Source organism: Dipodomys spectabilis, unplaced genomic scaffold (assembly GCF_019054845.1).
Source record: "Dipodomys spectabilis isolate Male_0828 unplaced genomic scaffold, ASM1905484v1 ptg000108l, whole genome shotgun sequence".
Lineage (NCBI taxonomy): Eukaryota > Metazoa > Chordata > Mammalia > Rodentia > Heteromyidae > Dipodomys > Dipodomys spectabilis.
The window spans coordinates 9848132-9873473 of record NW_024870785.1 but is presented as its reverse complement, the minus strand read 5'-3'; the positions used below and the strand labels follow the sequence as shown (position 1 = coordinate 9873473).

The 25342-nt window shown below is 41.8% G+C and overlaps 1 protein-coding gene across 1 annotated transcript in view; it reads left to right on the top strand.

Annotated features, from left to right (window-relative positions):
• Positions 1 to 25342, top strand: part of Atp8b4 (ATPase phospholipid transporting 8B4 (putative)) — a 134175-nt gene that overhangs the window by 89168 nt on the left and 19665 nt on the right. Inside the window, exons 17-23 of the mRNA XM_042687985.1 lie at positions 1804 to 1919; positions 5249 to 5413; positions 6153 to 6264; positions 9040 to 9145; positions 18064 to 18214; positions 21815 to 21998; positions 23166 to 23389. Of these exons, the coding sequence (XP_042543919.1) occupies positions 1804 to 1919; positions 5249 to 5413; positions 6153 to 6264; positions 9040 to 9145; positions 18064 to 18214; positions 21815 to 21998; positions 23166 to 23389 (1058 nt within the window). The remainder of the gene's footprint in view (positions 1 to 1803; positions 1920 to 5248; positions 5414 to 6152; positions 6265 to 9039; positions 9146 to 18063; positions 18215 to 21814; positions 21999 to 23165; positions 23390 to 25342) is intronic.

The window sequence follows — 25342 nt, the reverse complement described above, 5'->3', positions numbered from 1 at the left end:
GAGTGCCTACAGAATATCAAGGCTAAAAAAATTTGGCCAGTGGGCTGGGAAAGTGGCTCAGTGGTAGAGTGCTTGCCTTGCATGCATGAGGCCCTGGGTTTGATTCCTCAGCACCACATAAGCAAAAAGAAAAAAAGCCGGAAGTGGCACTGTGGCTCAAGTGGTAGAGCGCTCGCCTTGAGCTGAAGAGCTGAGGGACAGCACCCAGACCCAGAGTTCAGGCCCCACGACCGGACCCCAAAAAAAAAATTTTGGCCAAATATCCTATTACTTGAAAGACAAATTCATCTGATCGCATACACAGAAAAGCTAGAGATAAAGGCAGCATAGAAGGTCTATTACTTCCAAAGTTAGGGAGCATATATTAAAAAAAAACCTCAAAACACCAAGACACTATTAACTCAGGTGCCAGTGGCTCATGCCTGTAATCCTAGCTGCTCAGGAGGCTGAGATCTGAAGATCACGGCTCAAAGATAGTTCGGGCAAAGAAGTCTGTGGAGTCTTATCACCGAGAGCCACTAAAAAGCTGGGTATAGAGATGTGGCTCAAGTGGTAGAGCATCAGCCTTGAGCAAAAGAGCTAAGGATAGTACCCATGCCACTGAGTTCAAACCCCAGTCCTAGTCCTCCCCCCTTCAAATACAACCCTACTAATAACAGACTTCAAGTGGGATGTTTTTATTTTATTATTTATTTTTATTTTTTTTTGGGTCCGGTTGTGGGGCCTGAACTCTGGGCCTGGGCGCTGTCCCTCAGCTCTTCAGCTCAAGGCTAGCGCTCTACCACTTGAGCCACAGCGCCACTTCCGGCTTTTTTCTTTTTGCTTATGTGGTGCTGAGGAATCGAACCCAGGGCCTCAGGCATGCAAGGCAAGCGCTCTACCACTGAGCCACCTTCCCAGCCCCCAAGTGGGATGTTTTTAAAGCCTTCAGTTCTTCATCTTCCTCTGGGAGATATGTTTAGCTGGGATTGGCCTAAGAATGAACCATGGAGAGTGGATGAGCCTTTCCCAAGAGCCAAGGGCATTAAGAAATAAGACAGCAATCCACCCAAAAAAGTTGGAAGTGGAGATATGTCTCAAAGGGTAGAACACTAGCCTTGAGCACAAGAGCTCAGAGACAGCACTCAGGCTCTGACTCTGAGTTCAAGTCCCAGGACCAACACACACACCACCACCACCACCCCCAGCACTGACTTGGAATTAATGTGTGAATCACGACTTGTGTGGCTAGAAGTCCATATGGAGACAATTTAACTGTACAGTGTTAGTGATTTGTACCACTGTAGCAGCAGTAGTTAAAGAAAATAAAAAGGTATTATTTATCAGCATAAAAACTTTTGTTTCTGAGTTTGGGGACTAGCAAAGGACTCAAGTAGAAAGACTGATAGAAGGGGCTGGGAAGGTGGCTCAGTGGTAGAGCGCTTGCCTTGCATGCCTGATGCCCTGGGTTCGATTCCCCAGCACCACATAAGCAAAAAGAAAAAAGCCAGAAGTGGTGCTGTGGCTCAAGTGGTAGAGCGCTAGCCTTGAGCTGAAGAGCTGAGAGACAGCGCCCAGGCCCAGAGTTCAGGCCAGGCCCCACAACCGGACCTCCCCCCCAAAAAAAGAAAGACTAATAAAACAGGGGGAGAAGCAAGGGATTTAGGTAGTGATCTAAACCAAAGTCACTGATGTTTTACTGCTAGATGAAACCTTGTTTTTAAAAAGCATCTAGCTGCTTTTTAAACTCCTGCAAGAGTTTAGTTTTGACAGCTTTCACTTTTTCTCATCTGCCATTCTAAATACCTATTTTTTTCTTTCCAGTTCGAAACCCAGCAGGACAGATAAAACTTTATTCCAAAGGAGCAGATACTGTCCTGTTTGAAAGACTTCATTCTTCCAATGAAAACCTTCCATCTGTGACATTCGACCACCTCAGTGTAAGTGACTGAAGGTTAGGATTGCAGCCCTTCGGCCGTCTCTTAAGATTAGGTCTTATTTTAAAACTGTCAGCTGTAGCTGCGGGTCTGTGGCTTACACGTGCAATCCTAGCTACTCTGGCAGCTGAGATCTGAGGATCGTAGTTCGAAACCAGCCCGGGCAGGAAAGCCCATGAGACCCTTATGTCTCATTAAGTATGAAAAAATCCAGAAGTGCAGCTTTGTGGCTCAAGGGATACAGCTCTACCTTTGAGCAAAAAAGCTCAGGGACAGGGCTGGGAAGGTGGCTCAGTGGTAGAGCGCTTGCCTTGCATGCTCGAGGCCCTGTGTTCGATTCCTCAGCACCACATAAGCAGAAAGAAAAAAGCCGGAAGTGGCGCTGTGGCTCAAGTGGTAGAGCGCTAGCCTTGAGCTGAAGAGCTGAGGGACAGCACCCAGGCCCAGAGTTCAAGCCTCACCACCGGACCCAAAAAAAAAAAAAAAAAAAAAAAGCTCAGGGACAGCACTCGGAGCCCCAAGAGCGGCACAAAACAAAACAAAAAACTATCAGCAAAACAATCTGACACCAAGAGAGAATCTGGAGAGCAGTTGCAGGAGGAAATGGGCCAATGTGTCTGAAAACTGGCTTGTTGGTCCCTCCTGGAATCCGGTTCCTCTGTGTCACCTTGGGCAGATGAACACAGTAACTGGACATGAGCTCAGGGTTGCTTTCAGGGAAGAGGGGAATCAGTTCATATGAACACCAGTTTGCTTCAACCTGAGATTCAAGTATTTCTCTCCTATTTGTTTGAAGTTCTCATTTAACCCTATGAGAACTTTGGGGTATGAAGGAGGTGATTTGTCAAAATTCTCATTTTCTCAATGCTGCTACTTTTTCTTTAAAAAAACATTGATAATTATGTTCGCTGTCAGACCCTATATTTAATAGAAAACATTCCTCGAATCTTTAAACAAAAACAAATAAAATTCAGAAACTTTGCCTGACTTGAAGCTTTTAAAAAAGAATGATGGTTTAGTAATATGGGTTACAAACATGGCTATTCTTTTTGTCCTTCCAATAGGGCATTCTTGATTTTCTTTTAATCTAATCCAGAAGGCTGGCATAGTCTTTTTATTCTTATTTTTATTTACTTTTTTTTTTTTCAAATGAAAGATCCTTGGAATCATAACTATCTGATTTTTGCCATTACTCAGACACCAACATTCTAAATTTCCATGTAGTCTCCTTTGTTACTATAGTATATAGGAAACTTAATTTTTTTCAATGTGTCTATGAAAAAGGAAAAAAAAATATTCTTTTAGACCAGATCAATGTGACTTGTTCTTTCCTTCATTCATTTGGTTCAGTTTGGCTTCGAGATTCTGAGGTTTTTAAATTTGTGTTTAATAATTGATTTTGAATTGTTTAACGATAGGAAAAGCCCTTGCTCAAATGGTCAATTTAGGATTCGACTTGTGTTTCATGCACTAATTAAATAACTTAAATCATCTGTCCACTTTTGTATTGTCAACTCAGAGTTGATTCCCTCTTGTCCAGAACAAGAGAGGAAGGCAGTGATCGTGCCCAGTGGGGTTGTGAGTTAAAGGCGAAGAAGTGTCTGTGCGAATTAAGAAGACAAAAGATCGTTATGAGGCAATAACTAAATTTTCAGATCAGAAGGAGACCCTAGTGGTGGGCTTGTAAAATATGATCGCCATATCCCAAGGGCTGCTCACTGGCTTGGCGATAAATTTGGGATAATTTTTTCTCATGGTCTCTCTAGGCTAAGCCACATCCTTGCAGTATGCATTGACTTTTCTCTTGACCTAATTAGAGTCTGTCATGATGTTAACTTTTGCCTGACCATAAAACCTCTACTGTGTGCCATAAGCTGAAAAATAAAAACAAAACACACAATGGAGAAGACAGGCTCAATAGCAATGCTCAAAGGAGCAGACATGGCTATAAAAAAGTGCTTTGTGTGCTGGGTTTGGAGGCCATAAAGTGACCATTGCAGGCAGAAGCAAAGTGGGAGGTTGTAGCATTTCCCCAGTGCACCGTGCATCTGTTTCTAGCTCTGCGGCTGTGTGAAACTGTTAGCAGCTACCAGTCTCCGTTACTAGAAGTGATCACTTGAGATGGCTGGGCCTCTGAGTTGCTATAGGAAAAGGATGGTTTCCCTGGTATTTATCTGATTATTAAATACTAACTTCTAGGACATAGTTTCTTTAAAAAAAAAACAATACATAGAGACTGTTTCAATAAAGCTGACTTGATGGTAGAGTCTTCAGAAGTTTAAACAATTGCCAGGCACTGGTGGCTCATGCTAATAATCCTAGCTACTCAGGAGGCTGAGATCTGAGTGTCTGATTCAAAGCCAGCCCCTGCAGGAAGCCTAAGTCTTATCGCCATTTAACCAGCCAAAAAAAGCCACAAGTGTGGCTGAATGGTATAGTACCATCTGCGAGCAAAAAGCCAAGCGATGAAAGTGTGAATCCTGAGTTCAAGCCCAACTACCAGCGCATACTAAAAAAAAATAAAAAATCAAATAATTTTTAAGTTTTTTTTTTTTAACTACAAGCCAGATGCTGGTGGCTTATGCCTAAAATCTTACAGATCTGAGGATCGTGGTTCAAAGACAGCCTGGGGAAGGAAAATCCACGAGACTCATCTCCAATTAACCACTCCTCCCACACCCCTCCAGAAAAAAAGCCTGGCACTGGTGGCTCACACCTGTAATCCTGGCTGCTCAGGAGGCTGAGGTCTGAGGATCTCCATTCAAAGCCAACCTGGGCAGGGAAGTCTGTGAGACTCTTATCTCCAATTAACCACCAGAAAACCAGAAGTGGTGCTGTGGTTCAAAGTGGTAGAACACTCACCTTGAGCAAAACAGCTCAGGGATAAATGCCCAGATCCTGAGTTCAAGCCCCGTGACTGACCAAAAACACTCCAAAACAGAAGTGGTGCTGTGGTTCAAGTGGTAGAGCACTAGCCTAAGCACTAACCTTAAGCATAAAAGCCCAGGGACAGTGTCCAGACTCTTTGAGACTCACACCAAAATTAAAGACAAAATTACTGTACTAACTTTACACTAGGATGCATAAGCATACATTTCTGGCATCTTTAGGGGGAAAGCTACTTCCTGTGAAGCTTTTAACCTCATAGAAATAAAACACACAATACAGACATTCTCTCCCTTAAGAGGATCAAAGTTATTAGTCAAGATGCCAAGGGATGCTCTTGGGATAAAATGAATCTGACTCTATTTCCATACCCACCATCACGGTGGTAGTTCATTACTGTGCTTATTGTTTTCTAGTGGTTCCTAAGTGTCTATTTTCGGTGCTAGGAATTTTCAGGGGAAGGCCTTCGAACCTTGGCAATTGCATACAGGGACCTGGACGACAAGTATTTTAAAGAGTGGTATAAGATGCTCGAAGATGCAAACACTGCCGCAGAGGAGAGGGAAGAACGGATATGTAAGCTGTATGAAGAAATTGAAAGAGATCTGATGGTAGGCATTTAGAAGCATGATGGGTTGTGTTTACAGGAAGGATAATTATGTGTTTGGAGACCCAGCTTAGCTCTAAATCATCTTGCACATAACTGATGTTAGTCTTGAAACATTGTATCCTACTTTACATGTTGGCTTTGAGTTCCCTGTGAATGGCTCTCCTGTTAATTAGTCAAGTACCTTATGCAATTGGTAGAATACAGTAGACTATTACTTGTTAACCTCTGGTATGTCCCTGATCTTATGAGTTCCTATCTCCTTTTCCTGCTTTATGACCCACATTTTTGTTTTTTTCGATCATGAGGCCTGAACTCAGGGCCTGGGTGCTGTCCCTGAGCTCTTTTGCTGAAGGCTAGGTCTCTACTACTTCGAGCCACAGCTCTACTTCTGGTTTTCTGGTGTTCAACTGGAGATAAGAGTTTCATAGCTTCAAAGCATGATCCTCAGATCTCAGCCTCCTGAGTAGCTAGAATTACAGGTGTGAGCCAACAGCACCTGACCCTCTTGTTCATTTTAACCCGCAGTATTTCTACCATTAAGTTGGGTTGATTTGGGGCCTTTTTGGGGAGTCTGTCTGTACTATTGCAGTTGGATGCTTTAATCAATATATCATACTGTGTATCATCCTTTTTATTTTTTTGTATTCCTTGACCTCCAAAACTCTGATCCTGGAAGCCATAAATGTTTCAGCTATTGTTTGCATGCATTAACATATGTTATTCTCTGTTTTCCATTGAAGCTACTAGGTGCCACTGCTGTAGAAGATAAGTTACAAGAGGGAGTCATTGAAACCGTTACAAATTTGTCACTAGCCAATATTAAGGTCTGGATTCTCACGGGAGACAAACAAGGTACATCTGAAGATGTATAATGATAACGTTTTGAAAAGGGAGACTTGAATTCTGTAGGATTTTTTTTTTTATGCTGGTCCTAGGGTTTGAACTGAGAGCCTGGGCACTGTCCTTGGGCTTTTGTGCTTAAGGCAAGCGCTCTACCACTTGAACCACAGCACAACTTGTTTTGTGTTTTTTTTTAAAAGTGATTAATTGGGGATAAGAATCTCACAGACTTTCCTTCCTCCATCTGGCTTCGAACTACGATTCTCAGATCTCAACCTCCTGAGTAGCTAGGATTAGATGTGAACCATCAGCATTGGCTTGTAGTAAAATTTTAATTGAACAGAAATCCGCATTGGATATTCCTCTAATTGTTCATATGAGGGAAATTTGAAATACAAAAAAAGAAGAAAGCCAATATACAGCAAGAATTTATTGTGTAAAAACAAGGCCAAAAACTAAAATACTTCCTGTAGTCTGTTTTAAAGTTAATAGAATTTCAGGCCAGTAGTCTTTTCCATCTGTAAGGATCAAAGGTATTAAAAATACTTAACAATTGGTTCCTGTGATCACTGTCTCCAACCTAGAGAGAGGTCAACTCAGTACTAAGCAGAGAATTAGGCATCTCTGGTTACTCCTCTGGTTTCTTGCTGGTAGGAGTTTTTGGAAGATCTTTTGGGAGAGATAAGAGTGACAGGTGAGCTTTGGGGAGACTTAGGGAAGCCTCTGCTCATGGATGGATTTTAGTATTTTAACAGCCACTATAGCTGTACCAGCATAATTGTTAGATCCTGGGATTATACACACAGTAGTACAATGAGACTGGATTCTTTTGTTGGTGGTGGTTGCAGGGCTTGAACTCAGGGCCTGGGTGCTGTCTCTGAGCTCTTTGCTCAAAGATAGCGCTCTACCACTTTGAGCCACAACTCCACTTCTGGTTTTTGAGTGGTTAATTGGAGATAAGAGCCTCATGGGGACTTTAATGCCTGGCTGGCTTCGAAACATGATCCTCAGGTCACAGCTTCCTGAGTAGCTAGGATTACAGATGTGAGACACTGGTGCCAGGCTTGGACTCATTTTTAACAACAACAAAATATTAAGGTATTGTGTGTAGAATATGGTTTTCCTAAGAAAGCAAAAGGGATCACTATATTTTGATTGGTTACTAGCAGTAATAATTAAAATAATAAGTATTTTATGCTTGGCCATATGTAAACCAAAATATTCAATTGTCATACACTTGTTTTAGAAATTCTGTTCAGTTGATAGATGATTTGGGGGGCATTGAGGAATTTATAGGTTTGGTAAATCAATTCTCTATATCTTCATCAAATTATTAATTGGTCATAAATCTATCATTGTTATCACACTGTTCAGTTATGAGATTTTAAGATGTCTTTGTGAATACTAATTTGAGAATCTGGAGACTTTTTATTTTTGCTGCTCCTAGGGCTTGAACTCAGGTTCTGAGCACTGTTGCTGAGCTGAGCTGCTTTTTGCTCAAGGCTAGTACTCTACCACTTGAGCCACAGCTCCACTTTGGGCTTTTTTTTTTTTGTAGTTAATTGCAGGTAAGAGTCTTGGTAAAGGATTTTCTTTTTTCTATTTTTTTGGGTCCGGTCGTGGGGCCTGAACTCTGGGCCTGGGCGCTGTCCCTCAGCTCTTCAGCTCAAGGCTAGCGCTCTACCACTTGAGCCACAGTGCCACTTCCAGCTTTTTTCTTTTTGCTTATGTGGTGCTGAGGAATCGAACCCAGGGCCTCAGGCATGCAAGGCAAGCGCTCTACCACTGAGCCACCTTCCCAGCCCCTTGGTTAGGGATTTTCTGTCCAGGTTGTTCTCAAATAGTGATCATAGGATCTCAACCTCCTGAGTAGTTAAGATTACAGGTGTGAGCCACTGGCACCTGGCTGTGTAGGCATTTTTAAAAACTAGATAAGTAGAAGATTCAGAGAGGTTCTTCCTTCTCCATGGGTTGAGCAAGTCGTGACTTTGATCATGGAAACCAGGTTTTTTTTTTTTTTTTTGTCGGTCGTGGGGCTTGAACTCGGCGCTGTCCCTCAGCTATTCAGCTCAAGGCGAGCGCTCTACCACTTGAGCTACAGCGCCACTTCCGGTTTTCTGGTGGTTTATTGGAGATAGGAGTCTCACAGTCTCTCCTTCCCGGGCTGGCTTTGAACCGCGATCCTCAGATCTTAGCCTCCTGAGTAGTTAGGATTACAGGCGTGAGCCACCAGCGCCCGGCTTGGAAACCAGGTCTTTGACTTGCCTTCTGGGTCACTGTGTTTTGCCAGTCATCCTGTGGTCTTTAATATTAACAAGATATGTAGGCTCTAAGAAAATGTACAATTATGGCTTCAAAAAGAGATGAACTAGCCAGCCGCCAGTGGGGCTCACACCTGTCATCCTAGCTACTCAGGAGGCTGAGATCTGAGGATCATGGTTCAAAGCCAGCCCAGGCAGGAAAGTCCATGAGACTCTTATCTCCAATAAACTAACAGAAAACCAGAAGTGGTGCTGTAGCGCAAGTGGTAGAGCGCTCACTTTGATATGAAGACACACACACACACACACACACACACACTCCCCCCCCCCCCCCCCAAGAACTAGTCTTTTTTGTTTTTTGGTTGTGGGGCTTGAACTCTGGGCCTGAGCACTGTCCCTCAGTTCTTCAGCTCAAAGTTAGCACTCAACCACTTGAGCTACAGCGCCACTTCCAAGAACTAGGCTTATTTAATAGTTTTTTTGTTGTTGTTGTTTTTTAACCAGAGGTGGCTTTATTTTATTACAGAAACTGCCATCAACATCGGCTATGCCTGCAACCTGCTGACTGATGACATGAACGATGTGCTGGTGATTGCGGGTAACACTGCAGCAGAAGTCAGAGAAGAACTCAGGTAAGTGTTAAAGGGAAGGGGTGGGAAGCAAAATCAGAGGCTCACATTTGTAATCTTAGTTTTACCAGAGGTTGAGACCTGAGGATCATGATTCAAAGTCAGCCTGGGCAGAAAAATACATGAGCGTGCTTAGCTTCAATTAAACATCAAAAAGCCAGAAGTCTCCATGTGGCTCAATTGGTAGAGCACAGGCTTGGAGTTGAGACTTGGACAATACTTTTATTATTTTTTTTTCTTTGCTTCTCAAAAAGCTCAATTAGTGAAATTCCAGATGGCTGGAGTTCAGAATAAATCCAAGAGTCAATTTTGCTGCCTAAAACGTAAGAATTCAACACCTCTGCCTCTGTGTTTGGCCTGTTTCCCCAGAGGTAAGGAAGGTTTCTGAGTAGAGAAGGTGAACTGTGGTTGGAGAGTTAGGGTTGAGTTCCCATCTCAAGATTTCACCCTGCTACTATCCATTTGGTTAACTGAATAGATGGCCTAGCTCTTGTTATGGAGGAGAGATGTGGAGGAAACTGTATTGCTTATGGAGTTGTTTGGACTCTGTGATATCCAGATTTTCTCATAGATATTAACGGCCTCCTACAGAACCAGTTTAGTGAAGAAGGACCTTCTGAGTAGCTCATGGTTTCAATATATCATGGGAAGGGGGCATAGTAGAGTAGATTATTCAATTCATAGCAGCCAGGAAGCAGAGGACCAGAGACAAGAAGGGGCGAGGCATGATTACCCCCCCACCCCACCCCACATGCCCAATGACTTATTTCTTCCAACCAGACCAACTTTTACAGCTCTGCTACCTTCTAAAAGTATACAGATTTTTAAATTCACTCATGTATAAAACTCTTGCATAAGATCAATAGGTCAGAGACCTCATATTCTTATCATCTCTCAAAATATCTTTAGAGACATACCCAGAAGTGTGCTTAATTAATTTCTAAGACATCTCTAAGCCCATTCAAGATGACCAACAAGATTAACCGTAATTTATAAATGAGTAGAAACTATCTAGAGGGCAAAATACCAATAGATCTCCAAATTATACTAGTGAATTCTGCTTTTAGGAATTTCCTTTAAGAAAGAAGAAAGAAAGAAGGAAGGAAGGAAAAAGAGAGAGAGAGAAAGAGAGAGAGAAAGAAAAGAAAAGAAATAAAGAAACAAACAAACAAAGAGAAAGAAATAAATAAAAGTCGGGTGCTGGTGGCTCATGTCTATAATCCTAGCTACTCAGGAGGCTGAGATTTAAGGATCACAGTTCAAAGCCAGCTGGGGAAGGAAAGCCCATGAGACTCTTATCTCTGATTAACCACCAGAAAACTGGAAGTGGTGCTGTGGCTCAAGTGGTAGAACGCTTGCCTTGAGCTGAAGAGCTCAGGGACAGCGCCTAGGCCCAGAGTTCAAGCCCTGTGACTGGCAAAAAAACCAAATATGTGTGTGTGTGTGTGTATGTGTATGAAGCCTTGAGTTCAAACGAGGTATCAGTAAAGAAAAAATTTGAAAATTAAAAAAAGAAATGTATAAATATTCATATAGGAATGTATTTATTAATAGATATAATAAGAAATGAGAAATAGTTTAAATTCCCAACAGTGAAGAATTTTGTTAAATACTATTATTTATCATACATATACAGAAGTATACATATACATACACATGTACATATATATATATATATATATATATACACACACACACACACATATACACACAATGGAATACTATGTAATCAAACTGTTTGTGTAGTTACTTACTGGCCTTGAAAGATGTCCATGATATATCTGATAAGTGATAAATGAGATTGCATCATGCATATAGTACATAAGAAGTATGTCTGTGTATTTATATTCATCAAGCACTATATGCCAATCCACACAACAATTAAGCCTTGGAAAACATTCAGGGGTTCTGTCCAGGTGATGTGCACCAGGTGATGGTAGTAGTGTTTATGCTTAGCTTTTACAATTAGGGAAAAAAAGCTACAATGTTTCCTTAAACTTTTTTTTTGGTCTTATTTTGTAGTGGGGATTGAACCCAGGACTTTGCACTTGATAGACAAGCGTCTGTTGCTGAGCTACATCTAGTCCCTCATTTTGTTTTCAATAAAAAGGAAAAAATAAAAGGAAAAGAAGTGAAGCATTTTTACCTAGATTCAGTATTCTACAACCCTGGAAGCCATCTTGCTCAGCTGACTGGCACACACTGTTTATTTCAACCTTGACTTAGAAGTTAACCAATTAATTAAGTCAGTCCAAGACAGACAGACAGTATATGATAGCAAATTCTTTAATAGAGGAATCAATACATTTATTGGATAGATGTGCTGAATATTAGGATTGGGGGAATAAAAGCTATGCTTGATATACTCCTAATTGTGACTATTACTATCTAAGCCCCTAGTTTTGGGGATGAACTACTGAAATCATAAATACGTACCATTCCATTTTCTTGTGTTATGCTTTTGAGTTCAGAGAAAGTTCATGCAAAAAAAAAAAAACCAAAAATGTATCAAAAGACCAGGATCTGAGTGATAGTAGCTATTGGAAGGAAATGACCTAAATGCTTCTATTTAAACCTGTCAAATGTGTTTAGAGTATGCCATAAACATGGATATGTAATTTTCATACATATTATACATACGGCTTGTTTCAAATTTAGTGTCTTGAAACTGTCTTAGACACTTGGATTCCTGGCTTCGTTTTACTGCATTAGCTGCTGCAGCTTTAAGAACATGTCCAGAAACCCACAATTAAATTGCTATAGGTTCTCAGATGTTTGCTACAATTGATTACATTTTACCAATACGTATGTATGTTTTCCGCCCAAGGAAGAAGACTGAGTGTAATTTTGTTTGCCCTGATAATTCTGTATTTCAGTTGATCACATTTTGTGTGTGTGTATGAATGTGTGTGTGTGTGTGTGAGTCCTAGGGTTTGAACTCAGGGCCTGGGTGTTGTCCCTGATTTTTTTTTGTTGTTGTTGTTGTTGCTTAAAGACAATGCTCTACCACTTGTGCCACAGCACCAATTAACTGGAGATAAGAATCTCTCAGATTTTCCTTACAGAGCTAGTTTTGGATTGCGATCCTCAGATCTCAGCCTCCTGAGTAGCTAGGATTACAGGTATGAGCTACCGGTGCCTGGCCGGTGCCCACTTTTGATCACATTTTAACATTAGAAAAATTCATGTCCTCTTTGTTTTTTGTTTGTCTGTTTGTCAGTCGTGGGGCCTGAACTCTGGGCCTGGGCGCTGTCCCTCAGCTCTTCAGCTCAAGGCTAGCATTCTACCACTTGAGCCACAGCGCCACTTCCGGCCTTTTCTGCTTATGTGGTGCTGAGGAATTGAACCCAGGGCCTCATGCATGCAAGGCAAGCGCTCTACCACTGAGCCACCTTCCCAGCCCCTCTTGTCCTCTTAACTCATTAAATCAGGAAATGACTACTGCTTCTGAGAAGTGTGCCAGTTCTACTCTAGCAAGTGATTTTTTTCTCTTTCAAGCAACAAAATGGGCATTGGTATTTTCTTGAATAAAGTTTTCTGTTTGGATAATTAGCTCAGCACTGTCAAATATGCATAACTCCAGGATTGGGTAGGTAAGGTGGTCAGGGTGTGATCTGGGCCATTATAAGATGTCAGGCTGAGGTGTGGAGAAATCTTCACATTGGCCATCAAGGTCATACAGATAATTTAAAACAGCGTATGAGCCAAATAGAATACAACTTGGTTCTTAATTATCTTGAGATCGGATCAGCTTGGCCCATTCTCATAGTTCTAATAATGAATGTGTTCCTGGGGTTGGGTAACTTACAGGTTTTCTAGATAGTAAGGGATGGTACAATTGGGGCTTAGCCAACATTTCATGTACTTGATTTCCTCTACTATTAGCATGGTAACGATGCAGGGTTTGTGTGTGTGTGTGAAAGAAATGTTTATTTTTTATTGTCAAGGTGATGTACAGAGGGGTAACAGTTGCATAAGTAAGGTGATAAGTACATTTCTTGCCAAACTTGTTACCCCTTCCCTCATTTTTCTCCTGCTTTCCTTCCCCCCCACTCCCCACCCTCAAGTTGTACAGATCATTACCAACATACCTGTCTTGTGTATATCGCTGTTGCATTGGGTCCCCCTCCTCTTTGTCTTACTGTTCTGCTGTTCACCTTCCTTCCCTAGTTCAAATAAACGTATGTACAAAAATCAAATACAGTGACAACAGGGGATACATGATAGGGAGAAGAACATACAAAAGAAACAAAAAAATCACATAGCGTATTAACAACAACAACAACCAAGAAAAACCCTCTTGTGTCTTAGAGATCATTTCGCTTAGCATCATCTTATATGGTCACATGTACATAGCTATTGAGCTATTCTGCTCATCTGCTAAGATTATCTTAGATGTATACTAGTTATTGCAAATAAGGGAAACCATGGGACCTATGTTTCTTTGGGCCTGGCTTACTTCACTTAATATGATTTTTTTTCCAAGTCTTTCCATTTCCTTACAAATGGGGCGGTGTCATTGTTTTGGATGGAAGCATAGAATTCCACTGTGTGTGTGTGTGTGTGTGTGTGTGTGTGTGTGTGTGCACACCTGTGTGTATGTTTATGTGTATGTGTATATATATATATATATACCACACTTTCTTGATCCATTCATCTGCTGAGGGGCATCTGGGTTGGTTCCATATCTTAGCTATGGTGAATAATGCTGCGATAAACATAGTTGTGCTGGTAGATTTAACATGGCCTTGTTTGTGATCACTTGGGTAAATGCCCAGAAGTGGGATTGCTGGGTCATAGGGGAGATCTGTGTGTAATCTTTTGAGGAACTTCCATTCTGCTTTCCAGCGTGGTTGAACAAGTTTACCCTCCCACAATGCAGTAGGGTTCCCTTCTGGCCACATCCCCTCCAGCATCTGTTGTTATTAGAGTTCTTGATTATAGCCATTCTAATGGGTGAGTTGGAATCTCAATGTTGTTTTGATTTGTATTTCTTTTATGGCCAGAGTGTGAAGTAAGTTGGGGTTTTTTGTTTTTGTTTTTTTTTTTGGCGTGGGTTGTGGGGCTTGAACTCAGGACCTGGGCACTGTCCCTGAGGTTCTTTTGCTCAAGGCTTACATTCTACCACTTGAGCCACAGCTCTACTTCTGGCTTTTTTGTGTGTGATTAATTAGAGATAAGAGTCTCAGGGATGTTTCTGCCCAGGCTGGCTTCGAACGGTGATCCTCAGATCTCAGCCTCCTGAGTAGCTAGGGTTACAGGTGTGATGTAGTTTTTGTTGTCCCTCTTGCTGTCATTTTATTCCAAACTCTGGCTGGCTATATGGATAAGCTAGTTTTGTGTGGTAGATGGAGAACTAGAAATTAATGTCCTTGAGTTCTAGGCCTGGTTCTGATACCAAATAATCAAGTGGCTAGTAGTCACACAATTCAACTGCAGCTACTTCTCTGCTGTGGGAGGAAGACATTGGATCTGAACCTGGGTCTCTTAAGCCCAGAGCTTTAGTTTTTGTATCAAACCCCACACTGACTTTTTTTAAGGTTGTATCTTGATTTTAATCCAGCGCCTACCAGATCCTTCTGGTATTTGAATAGAGATTTCCTTAAACAATGCCACAGAATGACTTATTCCCTGCATCTTACTCCCTTTAGAAGCTGCATGGACTCCCTCAGCGGCTTCTCCCGGTACCTTCCTGTGCTTGTTAGAGCACAGGGCTGTGAAGGCCAGCGGCCGCTCAGGCTGTTCATGTTTCTGCATGCCAGCACTGTTCGGAACTGCCTCTTCACGACAGAGCTGGCAGAACAGACATTCTTTTGTTTTAGCACTCGTGATTCGTATTCTGTGGTCAAGCACTGTGTAGTGTGCCTGCAAAGACACACTATATCCTCCGGCGCGAGTTCTGCGCGGCTCCCCCTGCCACTTCCCTAATAAATTGTTCTTGCAAGAACCAGCTGGTGTTTGGAGAGCTCCATTGCAGGGAGAAAAAGAAATGGCAGCTACAGAACAGGAGTAAATGTCTGACAAGCAGGCCCCCCGCTCGGGCAGGGAGTGCCGGCCAGCGAGGAAAGACCACTGGCTGTTTAAAGAAAAAGAGAGAGCTGGAAAAGAAAAGAAAAACCCCAACAGTCCCTTTTCTGCCTGGAAAAGGGCTCAGGTCAGATGTTAGGAAGATGTGTCTTTGTTTTTGTTTTTTTGAGGGGGAATCCTAAGTAAATAGTATTTCAGCCAATACGTTCATGACCTTCATCCTCCTTCGGAATGTTCTCATTCTGGGGGAGGGGGGAAAGACAGAGGTTGAGTCATTTATGCACACACGAGAACTTTACTAAAAAGGAAACCTCGGGAGATGTTTTCCTTGTGCTTCTTTAGGGCACAATTTATGGGCTCTGCAGTACTGTCAGAGCAAATCTCCTTTTCCCAGGAACTTGCCTCCATTGCTTTCTTTATTATATGGGACTGTAAATTTTCAAAGCTGTGAGGGGGGGGAATTCCCTGACATGATTATCTGCTAGGAAAGTCTGACCCTCCCACATCTCAAATAGTGATTTTTTTTTTTCATGTCTGCTCTCCATCTCCTCCTGACTCTTATAACTCCCTAAATTTCACACATAGCCGTCTGACTTTATAAATCTTTTCCCTTGGTCCTGCAAACTGCTTACTAAATAGATGCTATCATCCGTAGGACCAAAGGTCATATGACCTCTGGGTTTCTAAATGTGGATGTGAGTTTTTGCTCTTGAAAAGCAGAAGGAAATGTTGAACCAGAAGATAAGATGGTTGGTTGGTTGTGAAGTTTGGTTATTTTTTTTTTGGGGGGGGGGGGAGGTAGGTAGGTTGGGATTAAAAAAGTTGTTATTGCTGCTGTCTTTGCTTATAAGTATGTAAATAGTTAGTGTGACACTTACCAATAATTAGAAAACAGCTTATTGCTTGGCTTTAATATGGTGATAATTCTCTTCTATCAGAGGAGTCTCTGCATTAATCCCTGTTAATAAATGTTTTCTGTGTTGGATGGGTCTTTATGGAGCCAATCCATTTTGCCATAAGCCCAAATATCTGTGATGTAGTTTATTTTCTCACTACTCATTTTCTTCTCTCCCTCCCTCTCTTTTACTGAGTAGCTGTACGAAGGTTTCAATTTGACAGTCCTGTTTAGGACAAAGCATCTTGGTCAGTGTCATCCTTTCTATCAATCTCCCCCCCCTCTCTCCCAACTCCACCCCTCCCCAATTACTTGGTTCTCCTGTCATATCTGTATATTGAATATTATGACTGTATTTATCTCTTTCCATGTGTGCCCCCCAACCCAGATAAAACGTGCTTTTGCTTCTTAGCATTCATTTTGTTTGTTGTTCAAAGGAGGCAAACCATTGGAATCCTCCCCCAGTCTACCATACTTGAATTCATTTGTTTGTGTACATATGCATATGACTCATGAATAAGGTTTTCATACCCCACATTTTTTTTTTTTTGCCAGTCCTGGGGCTTGAACTTGGGGCTTGGGCACTGTCCTTGAGCTTTTTTTTGGCTGAAGGTAGCACTCTACCACTTGAGCCACAACTCCACTTCTGGCTTTTTCTGTGTATGTGACTGAGGAATCGAACCCAGGGCTTCATGCATGTGAGGCAAGCACTCTACCACTAAGTCACCTTCCCAGCTCTTGTACCCCACTTTTTCTGAGCCTTCAGTTCGTACATGCAAGTGTATCTGCTGGTAGATCTCTGGTTGTGGTTGAAGCTTTTGTGGTTAGTTCAGCTTGTCCTAGATTACTTCAAAGCCTGTCACCCAGGGGTCTTCACAGAGGGAATTTCCTTTCCCTTAAAGGCATCATCTTTGCATGATGAAGAGAACACTAAAATGCCACTTCTGAGGATTTTTTGTCACCATGTAAGCTTTCTCTTAAGTGCAAGAGATGGATAGGATGTGGGCAGGATTGTTGCACAGTACCACTAATTTAATCGAGAGCATTGGTAAAGTTTCCATGTGGACCAGCCCTTATGCACTGGGGTGTCTGTAGTTTCTTTCCTAGAGGATCAATCCTATTGCTTGAGACTGCGTACACATTTAATAACTAATACATGCCATCATTTGCTCTTATTACCATTTTTTAAATGTGTTTCTCAAGCCCAGTGTGGGAGTTCATGCCTGTAATCCTATCTAAGGAGTCTGAGATCTGAGGATCAAGGTTCAAAGTCATGGGTCTCTTGTCTCCAATTAACCACCCCAAAAAACAGAAAGTAGTAGAGCATGAGCCTACGTCAAAAGAGCTCAGGAATAGTGCCCAGGCCCTGAGTTCAAACCCTATAACTGGGGGGAAAAAAAGAGGCTGAGATCTGAGGCTCATAGTTCAAAGCCAGCACGGGGTACAAAAGTCTGTGAGACTCTTATCTCCAATTAACCATGAAAAAGCTGGAAATGGAGCTGTGGCTCAAGTGGTAGAGCACCAGCCTTGAGTGAAAAAGCTCAAAAATAGTGCTCAGATTCTGAGTTCAATCCCTAGTATGTACACACACACACACACACACACACACACACACACACACACACACACACACACACACACACACGTGTGTTTCTCAGAGGACTGCTGTTTTAAGACAGTGTTGATGTACAACAAATCTACCAAGCTTCCCTAGTTAAACCCAGCTCAAAATGGTGGTAACCTGTCAGGTAATATAAAACAATGGAGAAGATTCTGTGTTCATTTTGTTTCCCCCACGTATATCCTGGAAGATAGACATCTGCTCCAGCCTCCCTCCCCCCATCACCCGGCACTAACTACCCAGGTGACTTGCTCACACTGGATCTTGTGCCAAGCTGTGTTTGAATAGCAGGAAAATGAGAGTTTGCCTCTGGAGTTGTAGATAGGCTCTATGTACTTCCTTACAGTGTTTTCTTTCTTCTTGCCCTTGTTCTTTAAGGACAGCGAAGGAACTTTTGTTTGGACGCAGCCAGCACATTTTGGATAGCCAGGGACTCTGTGAAAAGCAGCAGCCACTAGAACTGAAATCTGTCGCAGCAGAAGACAGTGTAACGGGAGATTATGCCTTAGTCATAAATGGCCACAGTTTGGTGAGTTCGCTTCAGGCTTTTGTCCTTTTACTTTATCCCCATAATCATCTCTTTTGTGTTGTCATAATGAGAACTGTGTGTGTGTGTGTGAGTGTGTTTCTCAAATGGCACTAGGAGAAATAGGCCATACACAACCGTTTCCTGTTTGCAAAGGAAAAAGGAAACCTCTAATATATATTTCATACATTATTGTTTAAACCGTCACAGCAAAGAGAGAGTCTGAAGAAATACTGTATTCACAGAGTATCAATCTTGTCCAAATGACTGCAAAGCACTTAGCCATATTATTTAAGTGCTTTTCCAAGGATGGGGGAGTGTCACCGCTTGGTGTTATTTAATTAAAGTAAATGCAACTGGATGGATGAATTGCAATTACTGCTCTTGCTAATGTCTGTGATTTGCACAGCATAGCCTGACCTTCATATAATTACCACACCAAATTATTGCCATTCAGATACCTCTGGTGGTTTTTTTTTTCTAAATAGCAGCATTTTGTAGCCAGGCCAAACAATTTGCTTTGATTAGGAAATCTGGTTTTTGTCATAATAGAATAAACTTGCATTGTACTTTTAATGTAGTTCAGGTTCCAAGTCTTGAACAAAAAAAAAAATCAAAACACTCCTCTTGGTTTCTAATTTAGAATACAAAAGGTCCGATTGCACTCTAGTGAAATTATCATTTATGTGCACAAAGAACTAATCTCACATCTTTCTTTGGCTTTGATGATTCTTTTTTCAACTTTGGGGAAAAAAATAAAATGTTTCTTCTTGTAGAAAGTTTCTTAGAGGACAAAAGAAGTTGGATGTGAGTATATTGTATTTTTCCCCCTCCCTTGTGATCATCTGTCTGCTAGCTCTTAGAGCTCAGAGTTCTCCAGCTGGACTGCAGACCTAACATGTTGCCTTCTACACCATGGAAAGTTACAGAGCGTCTCTGCAGGCCAAGCTCCGTTGAAAGTTTGTCCAGATGACACGAACTTCTCCCTTGCTCAGATGAACAGCAACTGAGCATTTGAAGGCTGTCATCTGGGATTTACAACTGGAAGCCTCAGGCTGAGCTGCCCAGAGACAGCAATATAGACAAGAGCCCTAATAGGCTGGGTTTGACCTCAGGCTCAAAGAAAGCCATGTGTTGGTAGGGTGGGAGCAGTCAGGTGATAACTTAGCCTTTCTCTCATCTCCGTCTCTCTCTTGTCTGTGTGTCTCTACCTCAATCTCTCTCTCCTCTAGCTGTCTTTCTCTCAATCTGTCTCTCAGTCTCTGTCTCCCTCTCTGTCTGTCTCCATCTTTCTCTGTCTCTGTCTTTCTCAAGGTGCTAAATCGATGCTTTGCAGGACTACTCCCTTAGCTTCAAATCCTGATGCGAAGGGTCTCTTCCCATGTAAGGAAATCAACTGTTTCTGCAAGTATGGTTAGAATTCTTTTTGTTGTTTTATTTCAAATGGTGACTCTATAATTGGCCCAGATCCTGATGCTTTGTAATGTAATTGGACCTCTCTTTCTCCAAGTCTGACTCTAGTTTTCTTTTTTACTTATTGATCCTCAAGAAGAAAGAGTAGAGAGCCCACTGGCGATGCTAAATAACGCAGCCAGTTCAGGAAGGCTCAGTACAATTTGAGACTTCTGAATCGGTATTTCCTCTGGGAATAGGCTTGGAGATGAGAATTTTCTAGACTAGAGTATGTTTTCTTTATATTCAGCCACCTAGTTGTTTCATTAGCACTTATTAAGCACGTCCAGATCACAGTGCTAAAGCCCGAGGTTAAAGATAGGAGTTGGAATCCTTGCCCTGGCAATTGTTGTCCACTGGTATGAAAATCATTATAAAAGAGGAATGGTAGCCGGGCGCTGGTGGCTCACGCCTGTAATCCTAGCTACTCAGGAGGCTGAGATCTGAGAATGGAGGTTCAAAGCCAGCCCGGGCAGGAAAGACCGTGAGACTCCTATCTCCAATAAACCACTAGAAAACCGGAAGTGGCGCTGTAGCTCAAGTGGTAGAGAGCTCGCCTTGAGCTGAAGAGCTGAGGGACAGCGCCCAGGCCCAGAGTTCAAGCCCCATGACCGACCGACCAAAAAAAAAAAAAAAAGAGGAAGGGCTACAATGCTCTGTGTCTGCTTAGAGAAAGACAAATCTCATCTTGTAGAGTGAACAGAGAAAGCTTTCTGGAGCAAGTGATGTTTGCAAATAGAAATAACAATAAGAATAAAAGCACCAAAGCAAAATAAACCATATTAAATCACGGGAAACAAGCGAGTTGGTGACATGTGAGTGATGAATGGACTTAAAATGGCCGGGTTCAGAAGATAAAACTCACAAGTATAGGCAGCTGGCTGAGAGAGTGTTTGCTTGAAGATTCACTTAGAGATGTTTGGATTCCTGTTAACTCCTCTTATTGTCTTCATTTGAAAGTATATAAGAAAGCGGGGCGTGCTTCTAATCTTGGCTACTTGTGAGGCTGAGATCAGGCTCTCCAGGCATCTGCAGGATCGAGGCTAGCCTGGACAGAAAAGTTCCCAAGACTCCAAGCTAGACATGGCGGCATGCACCCTTCATCCCACTGATGGAAACTTAAACGTAGGGGGATTGTGCCTCTGGCATGTGCTCACCTGGGAAGCAAGAACCTATCCTAAAATTAATCAGTGAGAAACAGGGCTGGCACAATGACTTGCATGGCCAAGTGTCAGGCTAACCAGCATGGGGTCTGGAGTTCAAACGCCTGGCCTAGTACTGCCCCCTCCCAAGACAGATAGCATGACGTGTTTTCTAGAAAAAGAATTACATGGTTACATGGGAAGGGATTATATTGTTTTTCAGCATTCCCTTAGCATATCTAACTGTTCTATGCACTTGGACTTAGCCAGTGTCCAACGGGGTGGGAAGTCTGCTTGAGATGCAGGATGCACAGCCTGCTTTTTTAAGCCTCACCTGGCAGCAGCCATGGTACTCTTCAAGGAACAATGTGCATCTGATCTGCTGCTCCTCTTGCCTGCAATTAACAAGCACAACAAATGCTACAACACAAAAACAACAGCGCAAGGGAACCAACAAAGCCCATCACAGACAACAGCCCAGTAATCATCACTTGTAGATCCTTCTAAACAGTGAGATCTTTTCTTGCTTATTCAAAGATTATTATTTAAAAATTCCTTCGTGTTGACTAGGAGTTTCATACTCATTTCTTCACTTGATTGTGTGATTCTGGGTCAATAATTATTTGTTGCAGTGAATACAATGGTTTAGAATAAAAGTTTAAAAAAAAAAAAGACATGTAAGCTATGTGCTGGTGGCTCACACCTGTAATTCTAGCTACTCAGGCAGCTGAGATCCGAGGATTGGAAACCAGTCTGAAAGTCCATGAGGCTCAGCTCCAATTAGCCATCAAAAACCTAGAAGTAGAGCTCAAATGATAGAGCACCAACCTTGAGGGAAATAGCTAAGGGACAAGCATCTAGGCCTTGAGATCAAGCCTGAGTGTACACACACATGTACACACACACACACACACACATGCACACACGCATACACACACACACATCCCGGATTACAGCTGTCACATACTGTGATATGTTCTTTCCTGGATTTTGTTTTTCAATAACACAGGCCTATGCACTAGAAAGCGACATGAAGAATGGTCTCTTGGAGCTTGCCTGCATGTGTAGGGCTGTGGTTTGCTGCAGAGTTACACCACTCCAGAAAGCCCAAGTAGTAGAGCTGGTAAAGAAGTACAGAAATGCCGTGACCTTGGCCATCGGCGATGGAGCCAATGATGTCAGCATGATTAAAAGTAAGCAGATAATGCTATGTCATGGACACTTTTTATCCCATGTCTTCTGGCCCTGTGGTTATTATTACCTTGATTATTGACTCATTAAAGTCAATGAGGTGAATCTCTCTCTCTCTCTCTCTCTCTCTCTCTCTCTCTCTCTCTCTCTCTCTCTCTCTCTCTCTCTCTCTCACTCACACACACACACACACACACACACACAAGTAAGTGAGTATTTTCTCTGTCCAGTACGTTACTTACATTGAGTCTGTGGGTTCAGAATTTGGTAGTGTGTCATATACACCATATTGATTTTGCTGTGCTTCCCCTGGTCCTGGGGTTTGAACTCAGGGCCTGGGCACTGCCCCTAAGCTTCTTTTGCTCAAGGCAAGTGCTCTACCTCTTGAGCCACACCTCTACTTCTGGCTTTTTGCTGGTTTATTAGAGATAAGAGCATCATGGACTTTCTTACCTGGGCTGGCCTCGAGCCACAATCCTCAGAAGTCAGCCTCCTAAGTAGCTAGGATTACAGAAATGAGCCACCTATGCCTGGCTTGCTTTTTCTTTAATTAAATCCTTTGTGTATTTTTAGGCTAGAAAAATGCCCTGGGTCAGCTTTGACTATTTGGGGACATAAAAGCAGCCATGTGGTTAAGAGAACCGGAGGTAAATAACAACATGTGGGTGCTACTTAGAAATAGAGTTCATGTAAGTTACTGAACTTTCCTGAATCCAATTTCCCTCTTATGTAAAACTAGGGTAAACAACTACTGTATTTCATGAATATATGTAAAAAAAAAACAACCAGAATTGCTGTAGTTAGAAGGTTTCAATAAATAAATGTCCTAAAAGAGAAATATTAAGTTCCCAAAAGATATTAACAGCCAGACACTAGTGGCTCATGTCTGTAATCCTAGCTATTCAAGAGGGTGAGGTCTGAGGATTGTGGTTTGAAGCCTGCCTCTGACAGGAAGGTCTGTTAGACTCTTCTCTCCAATTAAGTAGGGAAAAGCCAGAAGAAGAGCTGCGATTCAAGTAGTGGTAGAGCACTAGTCTTGAGCAAAAAAGCTAAGGGATAGAGCCAAGGTTCTTGAGTTCAAAGCCCAGTACTGGAAACAAAGAAACAAAAGAAGGAAGGATATTGTATCTTTGTTCTGGGACCCAAACTTCTCCTCTTTTGCGTCATAGGTGCTCATATTGGCGTTGGCATCAGCGGCCAGGAAGGACTGCAAGCTGTCTTAGCCAGTGACTATTCATTTGCACAGTTCCGGTATCTCCAAAGGCTCCTGTTCGTTCATGGAAGGTGGTCCTACTTCCGGATGTGCAAGTTCCTATGCTATTTCTTCTACAAGAACTTTGCGTTCACACTTGTGCATTTCTGGTTCGGTTTCTTCTGTGGATTCTCAGCGCAGGTGGGTAAAAGGTACTTAGATCTCTTATATCAGATTTCATGGCTAACAAATGATTCTTTTTCATGGCTCTTTATGAATGAAGAACATTTTTCTATGACTGATACAAGGGACAGTATTATAAATGTGTAATTGATAGCTGACTTGAGCGTTGATCCAGCCCAAGAAGAAGAAGAAAAAATATATATATATTTATAACAATAAGAAATGTTGAGGTATCTTTTATGGGAAGATTAGTCTCTTGAACACGTTGAATGTACCTGATTTGAGAGTAAATATATTTTCAATTGGAGAGAACTCAAAGCTGTGTTGATAGCAGCTTTTCAGCTAAAAGTTGGTCTGTGTAATGTAGGTAGCAAATAAGTAAGTTAGCAAATTAGTACATTTGGCATCCTACTTTTATATCTACAAGTAGTGATTTTAATCAGATGTATAAATTCTATACATTTTACTTTTCCTCCTCACCTTTTATGGTTTTCATGTTAACACTTCACATCTTGTTATAATTTGTATCTTGGAACAGATTGTTGTAGCTTTCGTTTTCTTTAAAAAAATAGTTTTGCCTTTTGACCATTATACTAGAGATACAATTGAGTTACCTATCATTGTTTTGGATTCCACAGTGTACTTCCCAGGAGTTTTTCGTTTCCTATGTTTTTGCATTACTAATCAGTAACCACTTCTTCTTTTAGCTTGACCTGCCATAACATTTCTGGTAAGCAGGTCTAGTGGTAATCCAAACTCAGCTCTTGTTTGAGATAGACTTCATCATTTTTGAAAGACAAGGCTACTGGGTATATAAGTATTCTGATTGCTAAGGTTTTTTTTTCTTTCAAGATTATGAATGAATTGTTTCTGCTGAGGAATCCACTACTATACTCAGCAGGGGTGTCCTTATTTTTGATTCACTTTCTCTTGCTCATTTCAACATTGTGTTTAACTTTTTATTTGTCCCCAAACCCAGGGCCTCATGCATGCTAAGACATACTTTGCACCTGAGCTTTACCTTAAACCCTTTAACATTTAACAATTTGATCGTGCTGTGCCTTGGTGTGGGTTCCCTTGGATTCATCTTCTTTGATGTTCTCTGAGATTCCTAAATTGGGCTTTCTATTTCCTTCCCCAGGGATGGGAAGTTCTCTGCTGGTATGTCTTTGAGTTTGTCTTCTGACCATTTGTTTCTACTCCTCGGATGCTTAATAATGCATCAATTGTGCTGCCTGATGCTGGGTCAAGCTAGCTTGAAGACAGCATGTCTTAAGCTATCCTTACTCATTATTTTTCCTTCTTGCCAACCAGTACAGCATCAGGTTGGGTAACTGATTTCTAGTGACCTATCTTTGAGTCTCCTGAAAATTCCAGTTTGTGGTTCAAGTTTTTAGGAGTTTTTGTTTGGCCTTTCCTTTTAGCCAATGCAAAGCCAGCACAAAGACTTTCCCTCTAGTGTCTTTCTGCACGAACATGGTCTTTCTGTCACATCCAGGACTTAGGCCTGGGCTGCCGTTTGGTCTTACCTTGACATCAGTGATAGTGTTTTAGAGTCAGTGAGACTGGATATTATTGTTACCCAAACTTATTCGGTATGTTGCACTATTGTATTTCCCAAGCAAAAGGCATAGTGTCCTGTAAGTCAGAGGCCATAGGAAGCCCTCTTTAGGAAGTTCTGTAACAGGCATTTCTACAGCAACGATTTTAAAACATGACAGTGGCTTGCTGTTTATCCTAGCTCCAATGTTTGAAAAGCAATCAACAGACAAAGCACGAAGAATACAGTCCCCATAGGAACAGGCTATTTATACTCATTTCTTTCCAATACATTTTCATCTTTAATTCTGGTCCAAGGGATAAAAACAGCTTTGTTTTATATACCAAAGTAAGAGGTTTACATTTAGACTACTGATAAGTCTTTTCCATTATCTTCAAAGTTTTCACTGGATTATAAAAATATTTACATGT